Source organism: Equus przewalskii, chromosome 14 (assembly GCF_037783145.1).
Source record: "Equus przewalskii isolate Varuska chromosome 14, EquPr2, whole genome shotgun sequence".
Classification (NCBI taxonomy): Eukaryota; Metazoa; Chordata; class Mammalia; order Perissodactyla; family Equidae; genus Equus; species Equus przewalskii.
Genome location: NC_091844.1, coordinates 59,368,106 through 59,388,213, shown reverse-complemented (window position 1 = coordinate 59,388,213; position 20,108 = coordinate 59,368,106). Strand labels below are relative to the sequence as shown.

Sequence of the window (20,108 nt, the reverse complement as noted above, 5' to 3'; positions counted from 1 at the left end):
TTTAGTCTTTTTTTTTTTTTTTTAAATCTGTGTGCTTTGTTTTGGATGGTATCTTAGTCCATTTGGGCTGCCATAACAATACCATAGACTGGTGTCTTATAAACAATGAAAATTTATGTTTTGCTGTTCTGGAGGCTATGAGCCAGCAGATTCAGTGTCTCGTGAGGGCTCGCTTCTTGGTTCAGCACCTTCTTGCTGTAACCTTACATGGTGGAAGGGATGAGGGAGCTCTCTGGGGTTTCTTTTCTAAGGGCCCTAGTCCCATTTATAAGGGTTCTGTCTCCTGAAAGCCTTGCCTCCAAATACCATCACCTTAGGAATTAGGATTTCAAGATATGAATTTTGGGGGAACACAAATACTTAGTCTATAGCAGATGGTTTCTATTGCTATGTCTTCAGGTTTGCTGACTGTTTTTTCCCAGTGTTTTTTCTGCTGTTAGTCTCATTCAGTAAAATTTTATTTCAGATATTTTATTTTTTTAATCCCTGGAAGTTCTGTTTATTCTACTTAATACCTTCTATTGACCTCCTAATCGTGTTTGTGTTTTCCCTTAACATATTTTTAATATTTATGTTAAATAGTCAACATATTTGTAATAGTTGTTTTAACATCCTTGTCTGCTAATTACATCATCTCAGTCATTTTCTTGCTTCTTTACATGTCTAATAATTTTTGATTGCATGATCAACATTGTGATTTTATGTTGTTGAGTTCTGAATTTTTTCTGTTCCTTTAAAGAGTGTTGGACTTTCTCTTGAAGGCAGTTAAATTACTTGTAAATCGCTTTGATCCTTTGGAGTCTCATTTTTAATCTATTTTAGGGCAAGTCTAAATAGCCTTAACTCTAGGGTTAATTTAGCCCCATTTCCAAGGCATGACCCTTCTGAGGTCTCTCCTGAAAGCCTCACATATTTCATAAACACTCTCCTCTCTGGCTGGTGGGAACTTGAACACTTCCCAGTTCTGTGGAATCTTTAGGAATAGTTCAGCTTATAGCTTCCTGGTAATTGGTCTTTCCCTGGAAATTGTTCTTTGCCTGGTCTGATGGGGCTTCACTCCATGCGTGTGCGGACTGGTATTCAATTAAACATTCAAGGAGACCCCTGTGCTATTTCTGGAGTTCTTTCTCTTTCCCTCATCTTCAGTACCATGCTGTACAAATTCCTAGGGGCTTCAGTTTCTCTGAAGTTTGATCTCTGTTCAACTCAGTGAGACTACCAGGCTCTGTTTTTTCCCTCCCTGTGCCATAGTCCAGAAATTGCCTGCAGTTGGAAACCTAGGGAGATCTCGAGACTTACCTCATTTGTTTCTTTTTCCTCAGAGATCATAGGGGGCATTAGTATAATAATCTGTTCCTTGAGAAAGTGTCAGGAAAAACAAACCAAAAAATTTGCAAATTTAATTTTCTGTAATGGACAGTTTACCATTATTTGTAACATTTTCCCCAAGTTGCTAACAAAATTTAATAGACCTGTTTACAAAATAGGAGAAATTGATGGGAAAACAGTTTTGGGAACTTCAAAGTCTATAAAGCATCCTTACTATATTTTACTCTGGTTACAAAAGTTTATCATAATACTAATATGCTTAATGCCATTTTAAAGTTTCAGAAGGAAAGGGGGCTTTATATTATTGTTTTCCTTTAATGATCTTCTGATTTTAAAAACAGAGATAGGCAATAAAACTGGTGAAGGTGGGATATACTTAGAAAGATTATGGTGCATTTAGTCAAAGTAGCTGAGATTATGTGGAATTAGGTGGGCCAAAGCTTGGACTTTGAATGCAAAATATTTAAAGTTCAGAAGAAGAAAGGAGTCAAAGAAGTAAATTTTTGTTACTTAAAAAAAAAGAGGGGGAGAAGTTTGAAAGAAAATAAAAACATTAAGACCTTAGGCAGAAATAGAAACGTAAGGAACAGAGCAATTCTGAGTAAGAAGAAGAAAGGAGATGAAGCTTGCACAGATGTTGGCATTTCTGCTTTCTGTGTTGAATAAAGCGGAGATGGGGTGGGTTACAAACTTGCCAAAGATCTCTAATATGTTTATATCCCAAAGCCCTCGGCTTTCAAAATGTTGTCACTTTAAATTTAAATACAAAAGTGAACTAGTTGCTAAGGTGGAGCTTCTTCTTGGCCTTCCTTAAAGATTAGATAAGATCCGGAAATTAGCACACTAATTAATTTTATACAAATAAAAGGTTCAGACGTAGTTAAGCACAATTTGAATTCTGAAGTAGTTTTCTCAGAAAATTATAAGATGCTTTTACCTCTATTTATCACACCCTTTAAAAATATATGGTAAAGGGTAAATTTCAGATCAGTCATGTAGAATACAAATTCTGAATTAAAGATGATATTTTACACTGGATTTTAGTTATATCCTTAAAGTAAATATTTCCATTGGGCCACATACATTGTAAAGGTAATTACTCATAATATATTTTAGTTTATGATTTATGAAGTTCTGTGTGTGTGTTGATGTAGACTTGACTTTTGTCAATTGAAAAAGCTCTAATATTTTTATCTTGGGCAAAAATAATATCAACCTTCATTTACATTTATGCGTTTAATTTTAGAAACAAAAACCAAGAAATGCTGCATTCCACAAACAAAGGACTGATACTTGGCATCATGGTGGGAACTACTGGAATCAGCTTGCTTCTTTTATGGTACCATAAGGTTCGTAGACCAAGGACAACAATGAATTTGCCTAAATTCCTTTCTCTGGGTAATACATTTGATTCAGTGACATTGCAAGATGAAACGCATGACAGCCAAGGACCGACAGCAATCTTTCAACGAAGGCAACTTCAGATACTGGAGAAGTTAAATGAATTACTGATAAATATGGAAGAACTCAAAGAGGAAATCAGAGTTCTTAAAGAAGCCGTTCCAAAGCTGGAGGAATATATACAAGGTGAACTTGGAGGGAAGATAACTGTTCATAAGATAAGTCCTCAGCACAGAGCTAGGAAAAGAAGGCTTGCCCCAGTTCAAAGTTCAGCAACGAGTAATAATAGTTCAGAGGAAGCAGAAAGTGAAGGAGGGTAAGTTTCTTTGAGATGTTTCCCATGTTGAATTGATTATTTATTGCATTATTGCTCTTATTTAGGTACTTTTATTAGGCATTCTCGGTCATATATTCTGCAACTAACAAGACATAAAACAGAGTCATTATTTTGGCTTACATTACAATTAAAACCATATTCAATAGAGGTCAATATTTAAGATAGTTTAGACTGCCTTGACGAAAAGAATATAGTGACTTACGAGTGCTAGGTGGCATCAAGTGGGTATTGGATAAGACAGTAATTGTTTGCCAAAATGTGTAACCTGTTTTTCTTTGTGGTCACTATGTGACACCTTGTGTAAGAACTGTCGGATAAGTCCTGTCGAATAGAACTTTCCCTGATGATGGAAATTGTCTAAATCTCTGCTGCCCACTGTGGTAGCCACTAGCCACGTGTGGCTGTTAAACACTTGAAATGTAGCTAGTGCAACTGAGAAACTGAATTTTTAATTTTTTTTAGCCGTATTAATTTAAATTTAAATAGCCACGTGGGACTAACGGCTACCGAAATTGGACAATGCAGACCTGAAAAGATTTGAGAAAGTACAAGTGATTCAGTTTCATTCTTGCGTGGGGTAATCCACTGAATTCTAAAGGCAAAAAGATAAATAATACTTTTTTAGAGAAAACCAAATGATTTATCAATAAAGAAATTGTGCCTGACTAGTGTTTTTGAGGGGTAAATAAGCAAGTAAATAAAGAAGTGCTAGTGAATATGACGTAGCCGGAAATTCTTCAGGGCGGGGACCCTATGTTTTCATCATTGTACTCCTAAAGCCTTGTTGTGCCTAGCACAGGGTAGATGCCAACAAATATTTCTTCAATGATGAGTGATCTGCTAAATTACCATGGAATTGGGAGAAGGGATCTGGAGAGAGGAAACAAAGGATAGGGATGAAAGGGTGATTTCCTAGATAAAGAAATGGAAATGGTTGATCAGTTCTTTAAGTAATTCGAGTCCTAGAGTTGATCTCAATGTCTTTATATGTGAACTGGAGAAATAACCATATGAAAAGTTTTTCAGAGAGGGAAGAGCCGCAAATGACAGACCTAGATAACAGGAGGGTCTTAAAAGTTTGTATTCCTGAACAAAAAAAAAAAGTTGAAGGCTGGTTTTAAAATAGGCAATGGAATGTTTAAGAGGAATCTAAAATAGTTCTAAATAATTCAGAGCTATAACTCAGAAGAGAAACTTGTTATTTAGTAAAGACAAAAATCCTAGCATAACATTGAGCATCACTGAGAGTAATTGAAGACAAATCAATGGTTATCTTGCCTTTATGTAAATCCATGGCATTTTCTCATCAGGAGTCCTGTGTGCAATTTTGGCAATCACATCTTAGAAAGGACGTAATGGAACTTAGGACTAGCCAGAGAAGATCCACTAGGTTGAGAGGGGGATCAGCCCTGGTAAAGGAGTGTAGGCCAAAAGGATGAGTGACTCTTAATCTAAAAAGACCTCGGTTAAATTGAGCACAGGCTTGTTCAGGAAATTCTAAAATTCTGGAAAGAGAGGCAAACTTTGTTAAGTTTAGGACAAATAAAAGGAAGATACTTATGGGACTTAGTTAATTTCAAGTAATGTATAGGCACAAATTGTTTATGTGGGTTCAGGAAGAATTTGTGAAATTTATGAGTAACAGTGACAGATGGCTAATAAGAAAAACTAGACATATGAAAACTTTAAGATTGATGTCAGGTAAGACATCCCCTCCTCTTGCTGCTCCCGGGCATCTTTGTTAGCAATGGAATACTAGAATAGATGTAATCGAGCCCTAAAGCCTTAAACTAGATTACAGTGAATCCCATTTAATAGAATAGATGGAAACTTTTTCCTAGTTAGCTGTATTTTAAAAAAACAAACAGGGGCCGGCCCAGTGGCGCAGTGGTTAAGTGTGCACATTCTGCTGTAGTGGTCCAGGGTTCTCCGGTTTGGATCCCGCATGCTGACATGGCACCGCTTGGCAAACCATGCTGTGGTAGGCGTCCCACATATAAAGTAGAGGAAGATGGGCATGGATGTTAGCTCAGGGCCAGTCTTCCTCAGCAAAAAGAGGAGGATTGGCAGCAGTTAGCTCAGGGCTAATCTTCCTCAAAAAAAAATTAAAAAAATAAATAAAAGCAAACAAACAGAAGCTTAATTTGTGGGTTTTTTTGAGAGAAAAGATACAGGAAGATTTAAAAGATCTTTCTGAATGGATACCTTGAAACAAACTTCTTAAATAAAAAAATAATTTTTTAAGAACAAGATCTTTGTAAAGTATATTTGTGTAAATTTTAGATTGCCTGTCCTTTTATAACCTCCCATGGGGCAGAATGACTGGTCCTCATAGGATATAGTCATAGCCCATTACCACATTTGAGATGGATGTATCCTTGATACATAGTGTCCTTGATAGCAAAATGAAAAGATCAAAGGACAATTAAATGTTCCACATGTAAAATTTATCTTTTGCAATAGGTATCTAGAGATTTTTACTTCTTTTATTAAAACACTTGTCCGTCACAATTTGCAGATACTATTAGTTTAATACAAGAAAAGAAAAAAAATCTAATTATATCCTGAGTTCTCAAAAACTTGAGTAGATCCATCAGTAGAATGCATTTTCTTTTCTTTTCTTTTTTCTGAGGAAGATTAGCCCTGAGCTAACATCCGCTGCCAGTCCTCCTCTTTTTTTTCTTTCTTTTTCTTTTTCTTTTTTTTTTGCTAAGGAAGACTGGCCCTGAGCTAACATCCATGCCCATCTTCCTCTATTTTATATGTGGGACGCCTGCCCTAGCGTGGCTTGATGAGCAGTGCGTAGGTCCGTGCCCGAGATCCGAACTGGTGAATCCTGGGCTGCTGAAGCAGAATGTGTGAACCCAACTGCTGTGCCACTGGGCTGGCCCCTAGAATGTGTTTTCTGTAAGCATTGTTAGAATCTTTTGCATGCCTCTCTTAGTGCTCGGTATCATCACAGATTTATGAATTTATGCCTTTTTGGGACTCAGCTAATTTCATTTAATTATTTGTGGAGGTGATGATGATTGAAGCTCAAATTCTCATGTTGTGGCCTTCCGAGAGCCTGTCCAGGTTCTTCCTTTTCCTTCTTAGCACTAGTGTGAATGTCTTGGAAAGCGTCTTTGCTTCTTGGGAATGTTATATTTTGACTGCTTTTGGTTTTGCCCCTGCTCCAAGACTTGGAATCAGCTATGACTTTGGCCGCATTGGTTCCTTTCAGTGAGAAATGGTACTAAACACCAAAATCTGGGTATACAGGGGGATACTGTTTTTTGGCAGGATGATACCAGAGGCTGTTTTGGCCCCCTGTGGGACAGAGTAAAAGATAAGTAGTTTTAAGTATTTTTAAGGTTATTAGTTCACATTGATGTTTTTAGTTTAAATTTAAGTCCTTCCTTATTTCTGAAAACTTTCTGATTCATTTTCTTTTTCAAGCTGCCCACTTCTCTTTTCTCTGTCATCCTTTACCTGTATTGCTCTATCAAACTGTGGGTTTAAAAAGTGTTGTTTAAATCACAATGTTATATAAAGCTTTGGAATCCTCCCTTTCGAAAGTTAAATCTTATTCCAGTTTAAAGTATACCCCATAATAAATTCATTGTTTTTCCATTTTGTGTGGGCTTTGAGAAGAATGCATGTGTTTTAAAATTAGACAATTCTGTTCGGTAAAGCAGGGTTGCATAGTGACCCTGTGGGCCTTCTTTCTTTTTTCTTGACTTAGGTTTTTTCATTTGTGTTAAGTTCATATGATACCTTCAGATAGTATCAACAGACACAGTACTGATTGTTTGAAAAGAAAAAGAAACCCCACAAATCTACCCCCAAGAGAACACCAGCATAATACCAACCATAATACCTAGTACCTTGTATGATATTACTTTATGCATAATAGAGGAGGGTGATGGAGGCGAGACCACAGACCGAGACAGGCTTTTGAAGTTTTATTTAAAGCTCCATAAACTTTCATTTTCATGAGCCAAAATATAAAATTTGCTTTTTGTGCATTTACATTTTTATTCTTACCATTATTTACTTCTGCCAAGTCAGTTTTAGTATTGAACTTCAATTTTCAAAGCCTTGAGAGAGAGACAAATACAGATATTCATTTTATGGTGATTCTGTGTTCTTTCATGTTGTATTAGTACACATTTGCCCAAAAAGTGTTTTTTCCTCAGATCTTTTTGTAAGAAAATTTTATACATATAATTGAAATCTTCTTTGTATTCCTTTCTCTCAGAGGTAACCATTGTCTTGAAGTTGGTGTGCATTCTTCCTTTGAAAGTTTTAATGTTTCTCCTACATGTGGATGTTTACATAAACAGTGAATAAATGGTCTTCGGTTCTTAAAATCTACATAAATGGCATTATATGGTACATAACATTTTGTAACTTGCTTTTGTATGAAATGTTTTTTGAGATTTTTCCATATCGATATAAGCAAACTTATTTCATTCTTTGCAGTTGCTATGTTGCATTCCATTCTGTGAATATGCCTTAATTTATTGCCCTATTGATGGATGTTTAGGTCAGCATTTTTTTGCTCTTAGAAGTAATGCTTTATTGATCACCTTTCTTCATAATTCCTTAGACACATGTGGAATATTTGGAAAGTATATACTTATAAGTGAAATTGCTGGGTTGACTAAATATATTGTTATTATATATTACTCAATTATTCTTTAGAGTGTTCCAGTTCACAATCCTGTAAGTAGTGTATGAGAATTCTTGTTTTCCCCATACAAATTATTATCTTGTTAGAGTTTTTAATTTTAGCCAATCTGATGGAGATGAAATGGTAACTAATTATTATTTCAGTTTACATTTCCCTGAACACTAATAAGATTGGGCATCTTTTCATAGTTTATTTGCCATTTAGGTCTTATTGTCTATGAATTCCTTTAAAAGACAAAAACTAAAGGAAGGATAACATTAACAGTTGAAATCTCCTTTATTCATTCAATGAGAGTGTCTTCCCTTTGCTAGGCACTGTACAGGCTCTCCAGATATATAGCAGGGAACAAAGTCTCACAAGTCAAAACAGATTTTATTTTTAAATGTAACAGAATGTTAAAGAGAGATGCTCTCAGTCTCAGTTTTAACTAGAGCCCCAAAGGCCAAGAACAAAGCATTAAGTGCCAAGTACCCTCAAATCCTAGAGCCAAGTGCTAGACCCTCCTGGGCAGGACTTGCTAAGAGATGAAAGCCACTGCTAGCATGCGCAGTCACCCATTTACAGCCTATGGAAGGAAGCGGCCGAAGGGCTGAGAGAAGCATTTCTTCGGGGAAAGTTTTCATGTGCTGGGCATCCTACAAGTATGTGTATGATGCTGAATGCTGTAGGAATGGATGACGTTGCTCAGGCAGAATGTGTAGCATGGGAAGACAGAAGAGGATGGAATACAGAGCCTTTTGGAACCAGTACTGAGGGAATGGGCAGAAGTGGATGAACCCGCAAAACAAAGACTGAAGACTGGTCAAAGAAGTGGGAAAAGAACCAGAAGAGAAAGCTGTCATAGAAACTGAGAGAGGACAAGGTGTCAAGAACAGTGGAGAAGGCCGCAGGTTTTGAATCATTCTGACGCAAGTAGGATTCCTGGCTCAGCTTCTAACTGGCTATGTAACTCCACTTCTCCACTTTAAGATGAATCCATTTAGGAGGGATAAGGCCAACATGTGTATGAAATACCTGCTGAATTCAGACTTTACCTCCCAAGGTGGGTACTGAAGTATAAAACTCACTCAATTCTCTCCAAGTGCCCTTTTCAGCCTACCCTGACTAAGGAGGAGTACGTGGGTTCCGACATACTGTGTCACTGCTTACAAGATGAACATTTTTTCACATTTTAACATCTCCTAAATCATGATGTGTCTTACTACCAATTAATAGGATCATATCACTGCATCATTGTTTAACTTGCAATGTTTTCTCCCCTTTCTTATAACTGATGGTGTTTTTGATTCTTTGAAATACAGGGTTGAAATAGGTACCTTTGTGGGTGCGAGGGCCAGAAGTTGAAAGAGTTCCTACCTTGTAATCCTGGTTTTCTCAGGAACGAAGGACTGTAGGTCACCTTGTAAAGTGGAGGTGGATGTACACTGAGATGTTTGAGGGACTTCTCTTTTCCCTATACCACCACCCTTCCCATCCTCTGTCAATTTCCAAGTCTTAGGGCTTTGACTTCCTTAAGAGTCTGCACTAATATGTTTACAGGGTATCTCCAGTGCTTAGCACAGTGTCTGGCACATTATAAAAGATCATTAAATATTTACGTTAATTAATGAATGAACATATGAACAAAGAAAGTTTGGAACAGCAGTTGTGGGGAGTGGAAGAGGGGGTGAACTAGAAACAAGATAAGGATTACCCTGCAGACTGTTGCCTCAATTGAGTTTCAAGACTGTCTACCAGTATGCACCATTGCATGATTTTTTCACTAATTCTTAGCATTCATATAAGAGAATAGAGAAGTCAGAGGACTGAATTAATGCAAATTAGGAGATTTGCAGGGTGAGTTTGAGAGAGAGGCCAAAAGCTGAGGATGTTGAGAATGCAGATGAGGAACAAGTCATCTAATGTTGCTGGCACACATCTGTACTTACTCGTTGACCTAAAATATATGCTTTTCTGTTTCTATTGTTTTTAAAACTACTTCCAGTTTGTTATTGGATCAGTTCAAACCCTTGACTGTGTACTGTTTCTTAATCTTTACTAGACTGCATCTGGTAACTACTGTCTAGTGAACTATATTACCCGTACTAGTGTACAATTTCTTTTCCTTTCAAATGTCTAGGCAGATCTGCATTTTCCACCCCATACCCTAGGTGTGCACACCCAAACACTTTTTTTAAAAGTGAATTAATTTTACTAACTTCTTTCTTTCAAAATGAGCTAATAGTGAATAAGGAAGTTGTAGAAATAGCCTGTGAAATTATTTGATGATCCCCAAGCAATATTTTTTCCACCTTTCAAGTCACATACAGATAGCTATGCTGTCTGAGTAACAAACTACAAACAGCAAACCTCTGTGGATAGAGTTTAATATTGCAATGAAAGAAAACGTAACAGAGTTAACCTGGTGCTAATTTAGCGACGAACATTATTATTTTGCATAATTAAGTATATTTGTAAGCCGCTTGTACAAATACTATAATTAATGTAATAGATTGAATAATTTACATTCACTACACTCAGACTAGTTAAAGATGTAACTGTATGTTACTCTGTAACTGAATTTGGAGTAGCTCATTATCTCTGTTCTGGATAATGTGGGAAAACTTTGAATTTGCCCGTTCAAGTTAACTCAGTCAATTCTAGTTTAGAGCTAGTTTTTTTTGTGTTAAAGATTCAGTCACATTCAGGGTTCTCCCTTCTGCTCCCCTCTTACCTCTCCCCACGTGTAATCTAGGTTCCTGAAGGGACTTATCATCTAGGCATCAAGAGAAGGGACTTTCAGTCCTGAATCATTTCCTGTCCTTACTGGCCTCCAGCTCAGATAGGAAGCTGCCGTGAGGTACCTCAGAAGCCCCTTTTAACCTTCACTCTGGGAGTTGTTCATTACCCAGGTGTTCTAGAACAGCTGCTCAAAGTTTGGTCTGTGGACCAGCAGCATCAACCTCCCATCCAGTCTGGGAGCTTGATGGAAATGCACATTCTGAAGACCTAGTGAATCAGAATCTCTGGGAGCAGTGCCCAGGAATTTGCATTTTAACATGCTTTCCTGGTGACTCTGTTGTACCCTAAAGTTTGAGAAGCTTTGTTCTAGAAGATTTTCTAAACTTCAGCTGAGATATCATGGTGAAATTGTAGTTTTAATTAGTGGTAATTATGGTTACAGGCAAACAAGATGTTCGTATTGAGGTATATAACGATGGAGTATTGGTCTTGGTGGGAACAGAGTGGCTAAGGTTAAAAAAAAAAAAGGAGCAGTTGTAGTGGCCATAGGACATGATGAATGCAGAAAGTGCCTGGAATCATGGAATTAGTAGAATAAAGAGAGTTGGGAATGGATTGAAAGAGAAGCATGTTTTAGATGCCTGCCATTGTGAGATTTTATTAACCTCTTTTGGGCTTGGTCTAATTATGGTTTTCTTAAAAATAAGCCCTCTCATTGCCCTTGTGGGACCTGAGTCAAGGAGAACCAACACAAATATGCTGTATTCATACTGCTTGATTTGCTGTGAGTGATAAAGTCCTCTGTGACCCCAAAATTGTGTCTTCTACTAGCATCCATGAAATAGTCACAGATTAATCTATTAGCTTGTATATAGGATAAAATCACATTACAATCTGACAATTATATGGTCAAAATTAGAGAGCTTTAGGCCTCTGAAAAGGAGTGTGTTCAAAGGTTTCCCAAAGAAGATTGTTAGGAAGCAGACAAAAACAGGAAGTTGTAGTAGGGTATTTAGGATATTGAGAAGTAAAAAAATATATATTTGAGGAGGTTTTTATGTCGTAAGTGACTATACACATACACCTATTATATGGACAGTGCTTGAGGTTGGTTTGGAAAAGGAGAGGGCAATATTTCTTTTCTAATGACTCTGTTAACCTTACCTTTAAATGAGTGTACGTTGTTTCAGGAGATTATACACAGTGGTACAGTAGATCTCCATAATCTGTGCATGTGGCCCACACAATCAGATGGCACTCTTTACTGCTAAGGTAGATGAAGCATGTTTCATTTTGGGGGACAGTGACATTTGCTATTTAGGCTTTTTTTTCCATCTCAATATATCTTTGGACCAAAGTCTGTAATAGTCACTTTTCCCTATCACTGGAGGATATAAAAACTTGGCGTAAAGAGTGTTCAAATAAAAGAAGAATGAGTTAGTAGGCCAGGTGTGTGGAGGGCAGCCAGTGAAAGAGACAGTCCCAGGTAAAGGACTGTGCAGATCTCATATATGTTATTGCCTACATCTTCCTGTTTTCTTGTCCCTTGATTTGTTGGCTGACTCCTTGAGCATAATGAAGTTAGAATGTACATTCCACAGTCCTGTGATCTGCAGCTTTTCAGAAGGGCAAGCCCCAGAACAATTTTATTCTAAACTGATGTCATTAGATTCTAGAGTCTGCTGTCATCAGATTCTGTGTCATTGCCATGTTAATTCCACGTGCAGCTTCAGCATTCAGTCTTCTGACCTGTTCCACCTGCACAGGGCGTTTTATGACTTAAGGATGATGGCTTAGAAAGAAACGGACAGATTTACTTTGGATTAAATTCAATATGGGAAAATGCTTAAGGTAAGCCTTTAAAAAGAGAAAGCAGTCCTCTATGTTTCGTGTGCTAAAGAACATTGAAAACTGAGCTTTAATGCTTCCTTTAGTTTCCCACAGTAACTGAATATCTGGAATATAGAGATATTTATCTGAAATATTTTCTCCAGAGACCTTTAGCATCATCCATGGTTAGTATTTTAAAATGCATTAGTCAACAGGGAATAAATTCATTCTGTTTAACTCCTTTAAATATAGGAGTTTAATAGTCTCAAACAGATATTATGACTTACTATATTTAAAACAGCAAGTTCTACCTTTTCCTTCAAGGGCTCCTTTAGTTCTAGTGCCCTGGCGTGTGTTTCCCCTGATCTTTTTTTCTGCCCGCTTCCCTGAATCTTTCAACGTATCTTCCCAAGGTTTAATAGACTGGGCAGGTCCTGTGTAGGTAGTTAGAGAGAATCTTTTAGACTTAGGCATTCTTTTGGGTGTATCTGTGTGACCATCAACTTCAGCTGCCATGGCTTTTTTATTCCCTGTTCTCTCCATATTGATAAGGTGAATATTATTCTTCAAGAGGCTTGGCAGGTTTCCACCTCTGCTCCCTGTTGTTTTCCCTCATTTGACACTTTTCTCACTCTAGCTGCTACAAAGAGGACCAGAGCTTGCAACCAAATCATCCTGCGGATCAAATTACTTCAGATCCCCTGCACCCTGAAGGCTCTTCTGTTACCAAATGGACTGTATCTCTTGATGTTAAAGCAACTCGTCCTTCTGCAATACGCAAAGTCCTTTCACCTAGAGGAAATAGAAAGTTTTCTTCTCCATCAAATACATCTACTCCCTCATCTTTCTCTGGAAGAAGACGTTCTTTATTTACTCAATTTCAGAAAAGCAATGCTTCCCTTCATCATCAACAAAGTAGAGCCAACTTTGATGCTCAAGAAAGAAGTTTCAGTGATTTAAAATCTGCCTCAGACCATTTTGGTTTTAGATCCCGAAGACCTTTCTCTGCCCCTAGACTAAGTATAGTGACCTGTTATGAGAGTGCCACTTTTTTTGATCTTCGATCAAGTAATCAGAGCATTTTTAATCCAGATGAAATTGAAGTGATTTCCAAAAACTCAAGTATTGCTAATGCTGAAAAATATATAAACTCTTTTTCTCCTGAATATAACTTTAAACATTTTATGAATTTTGAAACAAAAGATAATTCCACCTATCAGAACACTGTTAATAAAGACACCTCCCAACAAAGTGCGGCAAGCATCCTCTCTCTTCCAACTGTTGTTTCCCATTCCCATCAACAAAGTGGATGTGCTGTTGATGGTCAAGAAAGAGAGCAGTTAAGGAAAGCTTCCCTTCATCCTGCTCCTAAAAGGCACGGTACAAATCATCCTCTCCCTGTGATCAGCAGCATCCCTCTCAAAGTGTGACTTCCCCTGTTCTCCATGTTGGATTTTCCTCGTTTTATAGAAATACTTGTAGCTTTACCCCAACTTAAAATGAAGTTACCTCAGATCCCTTTGAACATGAAAACATGTTCAACATTCTCATCTCAAGATGAAGACAGATCTTCACCTATTGAAATTCCTAAGATAAGGTCAATTCAGACTTTACCCGCTCTCAGAAGGACAGCTCAAATCAGTTTTCCCACCAGGCACACTCTAGAGTATGTAGAGATAACTGCTCAGTTCTCATAGAAGTACCTTCCCTTACGAAGCTTCACTGCATTTTCTGAGAAAGATCTCTACGTTGCAGTCTAAATTTAACTTTAATTGCTGTATTTTTTGAAACATGGTTAACATTATTTGAATATGGAAGTCAAAGATTATTCATCTGTTTCAGGCTTTTAACAGATTTACTGCTTATAGATTGACCAGTACTAACTTTCTGAGTGACTATTCTAATACTTATGTGGTCTGAAAATAACAGCAAGCTTTGATATATTCTTCTAAATGGTGTTGCATTCTTTGAGAGTTCAATATCTTCTTTTATCCTACTCTGATCATTAGACATAGTATTCCTGTATGATCTACAGAGCTATATTCGTCAATTCACAAATTTTCATTTATATTAACCTTGCTAGCTATATTTCTCATGCCAGACATCCCACTGACAGTTGATGTTTTTACTAATGCAAGGGTCAAATCGTAAGTCAGAACATATTGTGGTGGAAATATGTAGAATATATTGAAACCAGATATTTTAACTAAATAATTTTAATATACATTTGTGTATGCATATATCTGGGAATTCAGAGAACTCTGAAATCAGAGATAAAAGTGTCTATATTAGTCTATTTTATTTTTAAAAGTGAATATTTGTCAGATTTTTTCCAAAATTTTTATTTAAAAAAGTGTCTCTAAAAATTTTGACTATTTTTCACATTTTTTCCATTATGTTAAAGTTTGTAAATATATATCAGAATAACTAATGAATGGAAACTGCATATAGGCAATTAAAAATACTTAAGTTATACTATAATTAGTCTTTGTAGAGGAAAGGAATTTGCATTATTTTTAGTTATTTGTCATAATAAAATGCCCCCTAAATCTCTATTATTGGGCTAAGATCTTATTTTTACTCTTTTGGTTTTCTCCTCTTTTTAGCTTGTATCTTTAAAAAATTTTTTTTCTATTTTAGTTTTTTATTTGTAGTGAAATACACATCACATAAAATTTACCACCTTAACCATTTTTAAGTTCACTGGCATTAAGTACATTCATGAATATCATTTTGCAACCATAATCACCATCCATCTCCAGAACTCTTTTCATCTTGCAAAAGTGAAATTTGGCACCCGTTAAACGTTAACTCCCCATCCGCCTCTCCTCCCAGCCTCTGGCAATTTCGATTCCTCTAGGTACCTTATGTAAGTGGAATTATACAGTACCTTGTCTTTTTGTGACTGGCTTATTTCACTTAGCATAATGTCTTCAAGGTTCATTCATGTTGTAGCATGTGTCAGAATTTCCTTCTTTTTAAAGGCTAAACAGTATTCCATTATACATGTACACCACATTTTATTTATGCATTCATCTGTTAATGGGCATTTTCGTTACTTCTACCTTTTGGCTATTGTGAATAATGCTCCTATGAACATGGGTGTACAAATATCTCTTTGAGATCCTGCTTTCAATTCTTTTGATTATATACTGAGAAATGGAATTACTGGATCCTATGGTAATTCTATTTTTATTTTTTTGAGGAACTGCCATAATTTTTCCATAGTAGCTGCACCATTTTACATTCCTCCAAAAGTGCACAAAGATTCCAATTTCTCCACATCCTTGCCAATACTGTTTATTTTCTGGTTTTTTGATAGTAATTATCCTAATGGGTGTGAGGTGGTATCTCATTGTGGTTTTGATTTATATTTCCCTAATGATTGGTAACAATGAGCGTTTTTTCATCTGCTTATTGGCCATTTATATATCTTCTTTGGAGAAATGTCTATTCAAGCCCTTTGCCCATTTTTTAATCTGGTTGTTTGTTTTTTTGTTGAGTTGTTGGAGTTTGTGTATATTCTGGATATTAACCCTTTATTAGATGTATATTTACAAGTATTTTCTTCCATTGTGTCGGTTGCCTTTTTACTCTGTTGATTGTGTCCTTTGATGCACAGAAGTTTTTGATCTTGGTTTCCAGTTTATCTGTTTTTTCTTTTGTTGCCTGTGCTTTTGGTGTCATATTCAAGAAATCATTGCCAAGTACAATGTCATGAAGCTTTTCCCTTGTGTTTTCTTCTAAGAGTTTTATAGCTTTAGATTTTACATTTAGGTCTTTGATCCATTTTGGGTTAATTTTTATATAGAATATAAGGTAAGGGTCCAATGTCATTCTTTTGCATGTGACTATCCAGTTTTCCCAGCACCATTTGTTGGAGAGACTGTCCTTTCTCCAGGAAATAGTCTTGGCACCCTTGTCAAAAATCATTTGACCATATGTGTGAGAGTTTACTTCTGGGCACTCTGTTCTCTTCCATTGATGTATATGTCTGACTTTATGCCAGTACACACTGTTTTGATTACTGTAGATTTGTAATAAGTTTTAAAATCAGGAAGTATGAGGGCTCCAACTTTGTCCTTCTTTTTCAAGATTCTTTTGGCTACTCAGGGTTCCTTGAGATTCCCTATCACTCTTTGGGTGGATTTTTCTGTCTCTACAAAAAATTTTGTTGAGATTTTGAGAGTGACTGCATTGAATCTATAGATTGCTTTGGGTATTGACATCTTGATAATGTTAATCCCATGACATAGGACTTTGATTTGTGTCTTCTTTAATTTTTTCAGCAATTGTTTTATAGTTTTCAGTGTGCAAACCTTTCACCTCTTTGGTTAAGTTTATTCCTAAGTATTTTATTCTTTTTGATGCTATTATAAATAGAGTTGTTTTCTTTTCACATTGCTCATTGTTAATGTACAGAAGCACAGCTGATTTTTGCAAGTTGATTTTATATCCCGCAACTTTGCTGAACTTGTTATTAATTTTTACAGGATTTCTTTGTGAAATCTTTAGAGTTTTCTACATATAAGATCATGCCTTCTGCTAAGAGATAATTTTACTTCTTTCTTTCCTGTTTGAATGCCTTTTGTTTCTTTTTCTTGCCTAATTGCTCTGGCTAGGACTTCCAGTACTGTGTTGAATAGAAGTGGCAAAAGCAGGCACTCTTGTCTTGTTCCTGATATTAGAGGAAAAGCTTTCACTCTTTCACCATTGAGTATGATATTAGCTATGGGCTTTTTGTATACAGCCTTTATTATGTTGAGAAAATTTCCTTCTGTTCCTAGTTTGTCACACATTTTCATCATGAAAGGGTGTTGAATTTTGTCAAGTGCTTTTTTCTGTAACAATTGAGATGATCTTGAGGGGTTTTTTCCCCCTTCATTCTGTTAATGTGTTGTATTACATTGATTGATTTTCATGTTTTGAACCATCCTTGCATTCCCAGAATAAATCCCATTTGGTCATGGTGTATAATCATTTTAATGTGCTTTCAAATTCTGTTTGAATTCTGCTAGTATTTTATTGAGGATTTTTGAGTCAATATTCATCAAGGATATTGGTGTAATTTCCTTTTCTTGTAGTGTATTTGTATGGCTTTGATGTCAAGGTAATGATGGCCTCAGAGTAAGTTAAGAAGTGTTCTTTCTCTTCAGTTTTTTGGAGTTTGAGTAGTACTGGTGTTAATTCTTCTTTAGATGTTTGATAGCATTCACCAGTGAAGCCTTGTTATGGTCCTGGACTTTCCAGTCTTCTTACTAGTTACCGATCTGTTCAGATTTTCTATTTCTTCCTGATTCAGTCTTGGTAGGTTGTGTGTTTCTGGGAATTTGTCCATTTCATCTAGGTTATCCAATTTGTTGGCATACTATCCTTCATAGTACTCTTCTAATCCTTTTTATTTCTGTGAAATTGGTAGTGATATCTCCTCTTTCATTTCTGATTTTAGTTATTTGAGTCTTCTCTCCTTTTTTCTTAATCTAGCTGAAAGTTTATCAATTTTATTCATCTTTTTGAAGAACCAACTTTTGGTTTCATTGATTTTCTCTATTGTTTTTCTGTTCTCTATTATGTTTGTTTCTGCTCTAGTTTTTATTATTTCCTCTCTTCTGCTAGCTTTGAGTTTAGTTTGCTTTTCTTTTTTCTAGTTCTTTAAGGCGTAAATTTAGGTTGTTGATTTGAGGCCTTTCTTTTTAGTGTAAGCATTTATAGCTATAAATTTTCCCCTTAGCACTGCTTTCGCTGCATCTCCTAAGTTTTGGTATGTTGTGTTTTTGTTTTCATTTGACTCAAGATATTTTCTAATTTCCCTTGTGATTTCGTTTTTGACCTATTGGGTATTTAAGAATGTGGTGTTTAATTTCCACATATTTCTGGATTTTTCATTTTATCTTCTGCTGTTGATTCCTAGTTTTATTTCATTGTAAGCAGAAAAGATGCAGCCAGACCTTGTTTTGCTGTCTTTGCTTTATAGTGCTTCACAGATACTGAATTTTTTACAAGACCCTCCACCAGCAAAAAGATTATAACTTGCTGAAGCCTCAGCTGATGGTTAGCATTTTTTAGCAATAAAATATTTTTAAATTAATGCATGTACATTGTTTTTTTAGACATATTGTTACTGCATACTTAATAGCCTACAGGATAGTGTGGACATAACTTTTATATGCACAGAGAAACCAAAATATTCATGTGATTCACTTTATTGTAATATTCACTTTATTGCAGTGGTCTAGAACTGAACCCATGATGTCTCTGAGGTATTCCTGTACTTTGTATAATTTCCGTCTTTTAAAATTCAGTAAGACTTGTTTTGTGGCCTACCATGTGATCTATCCTGGAGATGTTCCAAGTGCACTTGAGAAGAGTATGCTATTGTTGAGTGGAGTATTCTGTATTGCTATTAGGTCAAATTGGTCTGTAGTGATATTCAGGTCCTCTGTTTCCTCATTGATCTTCTGTCTGGTTATTCTATCCATTGTTGAAAGTGAGGTGTTGAGGTCTCCTACTATTATTGAGTTGTTATCTATTTCTGCCTTCAATTCTGTCAATGTTTGCTTCATATATTTGGGGGTTCTAATGTTTAATGTATTTATGTTTACTATTGTTACATATTCTTTTTTTATTTTAATTGAGTTCATAGTAGTTTACATCAATATGAGATTTCAGTTGTACATTATTTCTTGACTATCACCACATAAGTGCTCCCCTTCACCCCCTGTGCCCACTCCCCACCCCCCTTCTCCTAGTAACCACTGAACTATTTTCTTTGTCCATGTGTTTGTTTATATTCCACATATGAGGGAAATCATCTGGTGTTTGTTTTTCTCAGTCTGGCTTATTTCGCTTAGCATAATTCCCTCCAGGTCCTTCCATGTTGTTGCAAATGGGATGAATTTGTCTTTTTTATGGCTGAGCAGTATTCCATTGTATATATATGCCACATCTTCTATATCCAATCATCAGTCAGTGGGCACTTGGATTGTTTCCCTGTCTTGACTATTGTGAATAGTGCTACAATGAACATAGGGGTGCATGTGTTTCTTTGGATTGTTGATTTCAAGTTGTTTGGGGAGATACCCAGTAGTGGGATAGCTGGGTCATATGGTAGTCCAATTTTTAGTTTTTTGAGGAATCTCCATACTGTTTTCCATAGTGGCTGCACCAGTTTGCATTCCCGCCAGCAGTGTATGAGGGTTTCCTTTTCTCCACACCCTCTCCAACATTTGTTATTTTTAGTCTTAGTGATTATAGCCATTTTAACAGGCATAAGATGGTATCTTAGTGTAGTTTTGATTTTCATTTTCCTAATGATTAGTGATGTTGAACATCTTTTCATGTGTTTATTGGCCATCTGTGTATCTTCTTTGGAAAAATGTTCACATCCTCTGCCAATTTTTTGATCAAGTTGTTTGTTTTTTTATTGTTCAATTGTGTGAGTTCCTTATTTATTATGGAGATTAACCCTTTGTCAGATATATGATTTGCAAATATTTTCTCCCAATTGGTGGGTTGCCTCTTTGTTTTGATCCTAGTTTCTTTTGCCTTGCAGAAGCTCTTTAGTCTGATGAACTCCCACTTGTTTGCTTTTCTTTTGTTTCCCTTGTCTGAGAAGACATGGTATTCAAAAAGATCCTTTTCAGATCGATGTCAAAGAATGTACTACGTATATTATCTTCCAGGAGTTTTATGGTTTCAGGACTTATCTTCAAGTCTTTGATCCGGTTTGAGTTTATTTTTGTGTATGGTGTGAGATAGTGGTCTACCTTCATTCTTTTGCAAGTAGCTGTCCGGTTTCCCCAACACCATTTCTTG

General features: G+C 36.2%; 1 protein-coding gene across 8 annotated transcripts in view; it reads left to right on the top strand.

The window, feature by feature from the left end:
- The window catches only part of RMDN2 (regulator of microtubule dynamics 2), an 82,917-nt gene that overhangs the window by 10,495 nt on the left and 52,314 nt on the right, over positions 1-20,108 (top strand). For 5 of the 8 annotated variants that reach the window (XM_070574044.1, XM_070574045.1, XM_070574046.1 and 2 more), the window contains one exon: positions 2,576-3,046. In XM_070574044.1, coding sequence (XP_070430145.1) covers positions 2,592-3,046 — 455 coding nt within the window. In that variant the 5' untranslated portion in view covers positions 2,576-2,591. Of the gene's footprint in view, positions 1-2,575; positions 3,047-12,121; positions 12,315-12,930; positions 13,669-20,108 lie in introns of those variants that run through there. The other 3 variants (XR_011526580.1, XM_070574042.1, XM_070574049.1) reach the window with 2 other exon arrangements.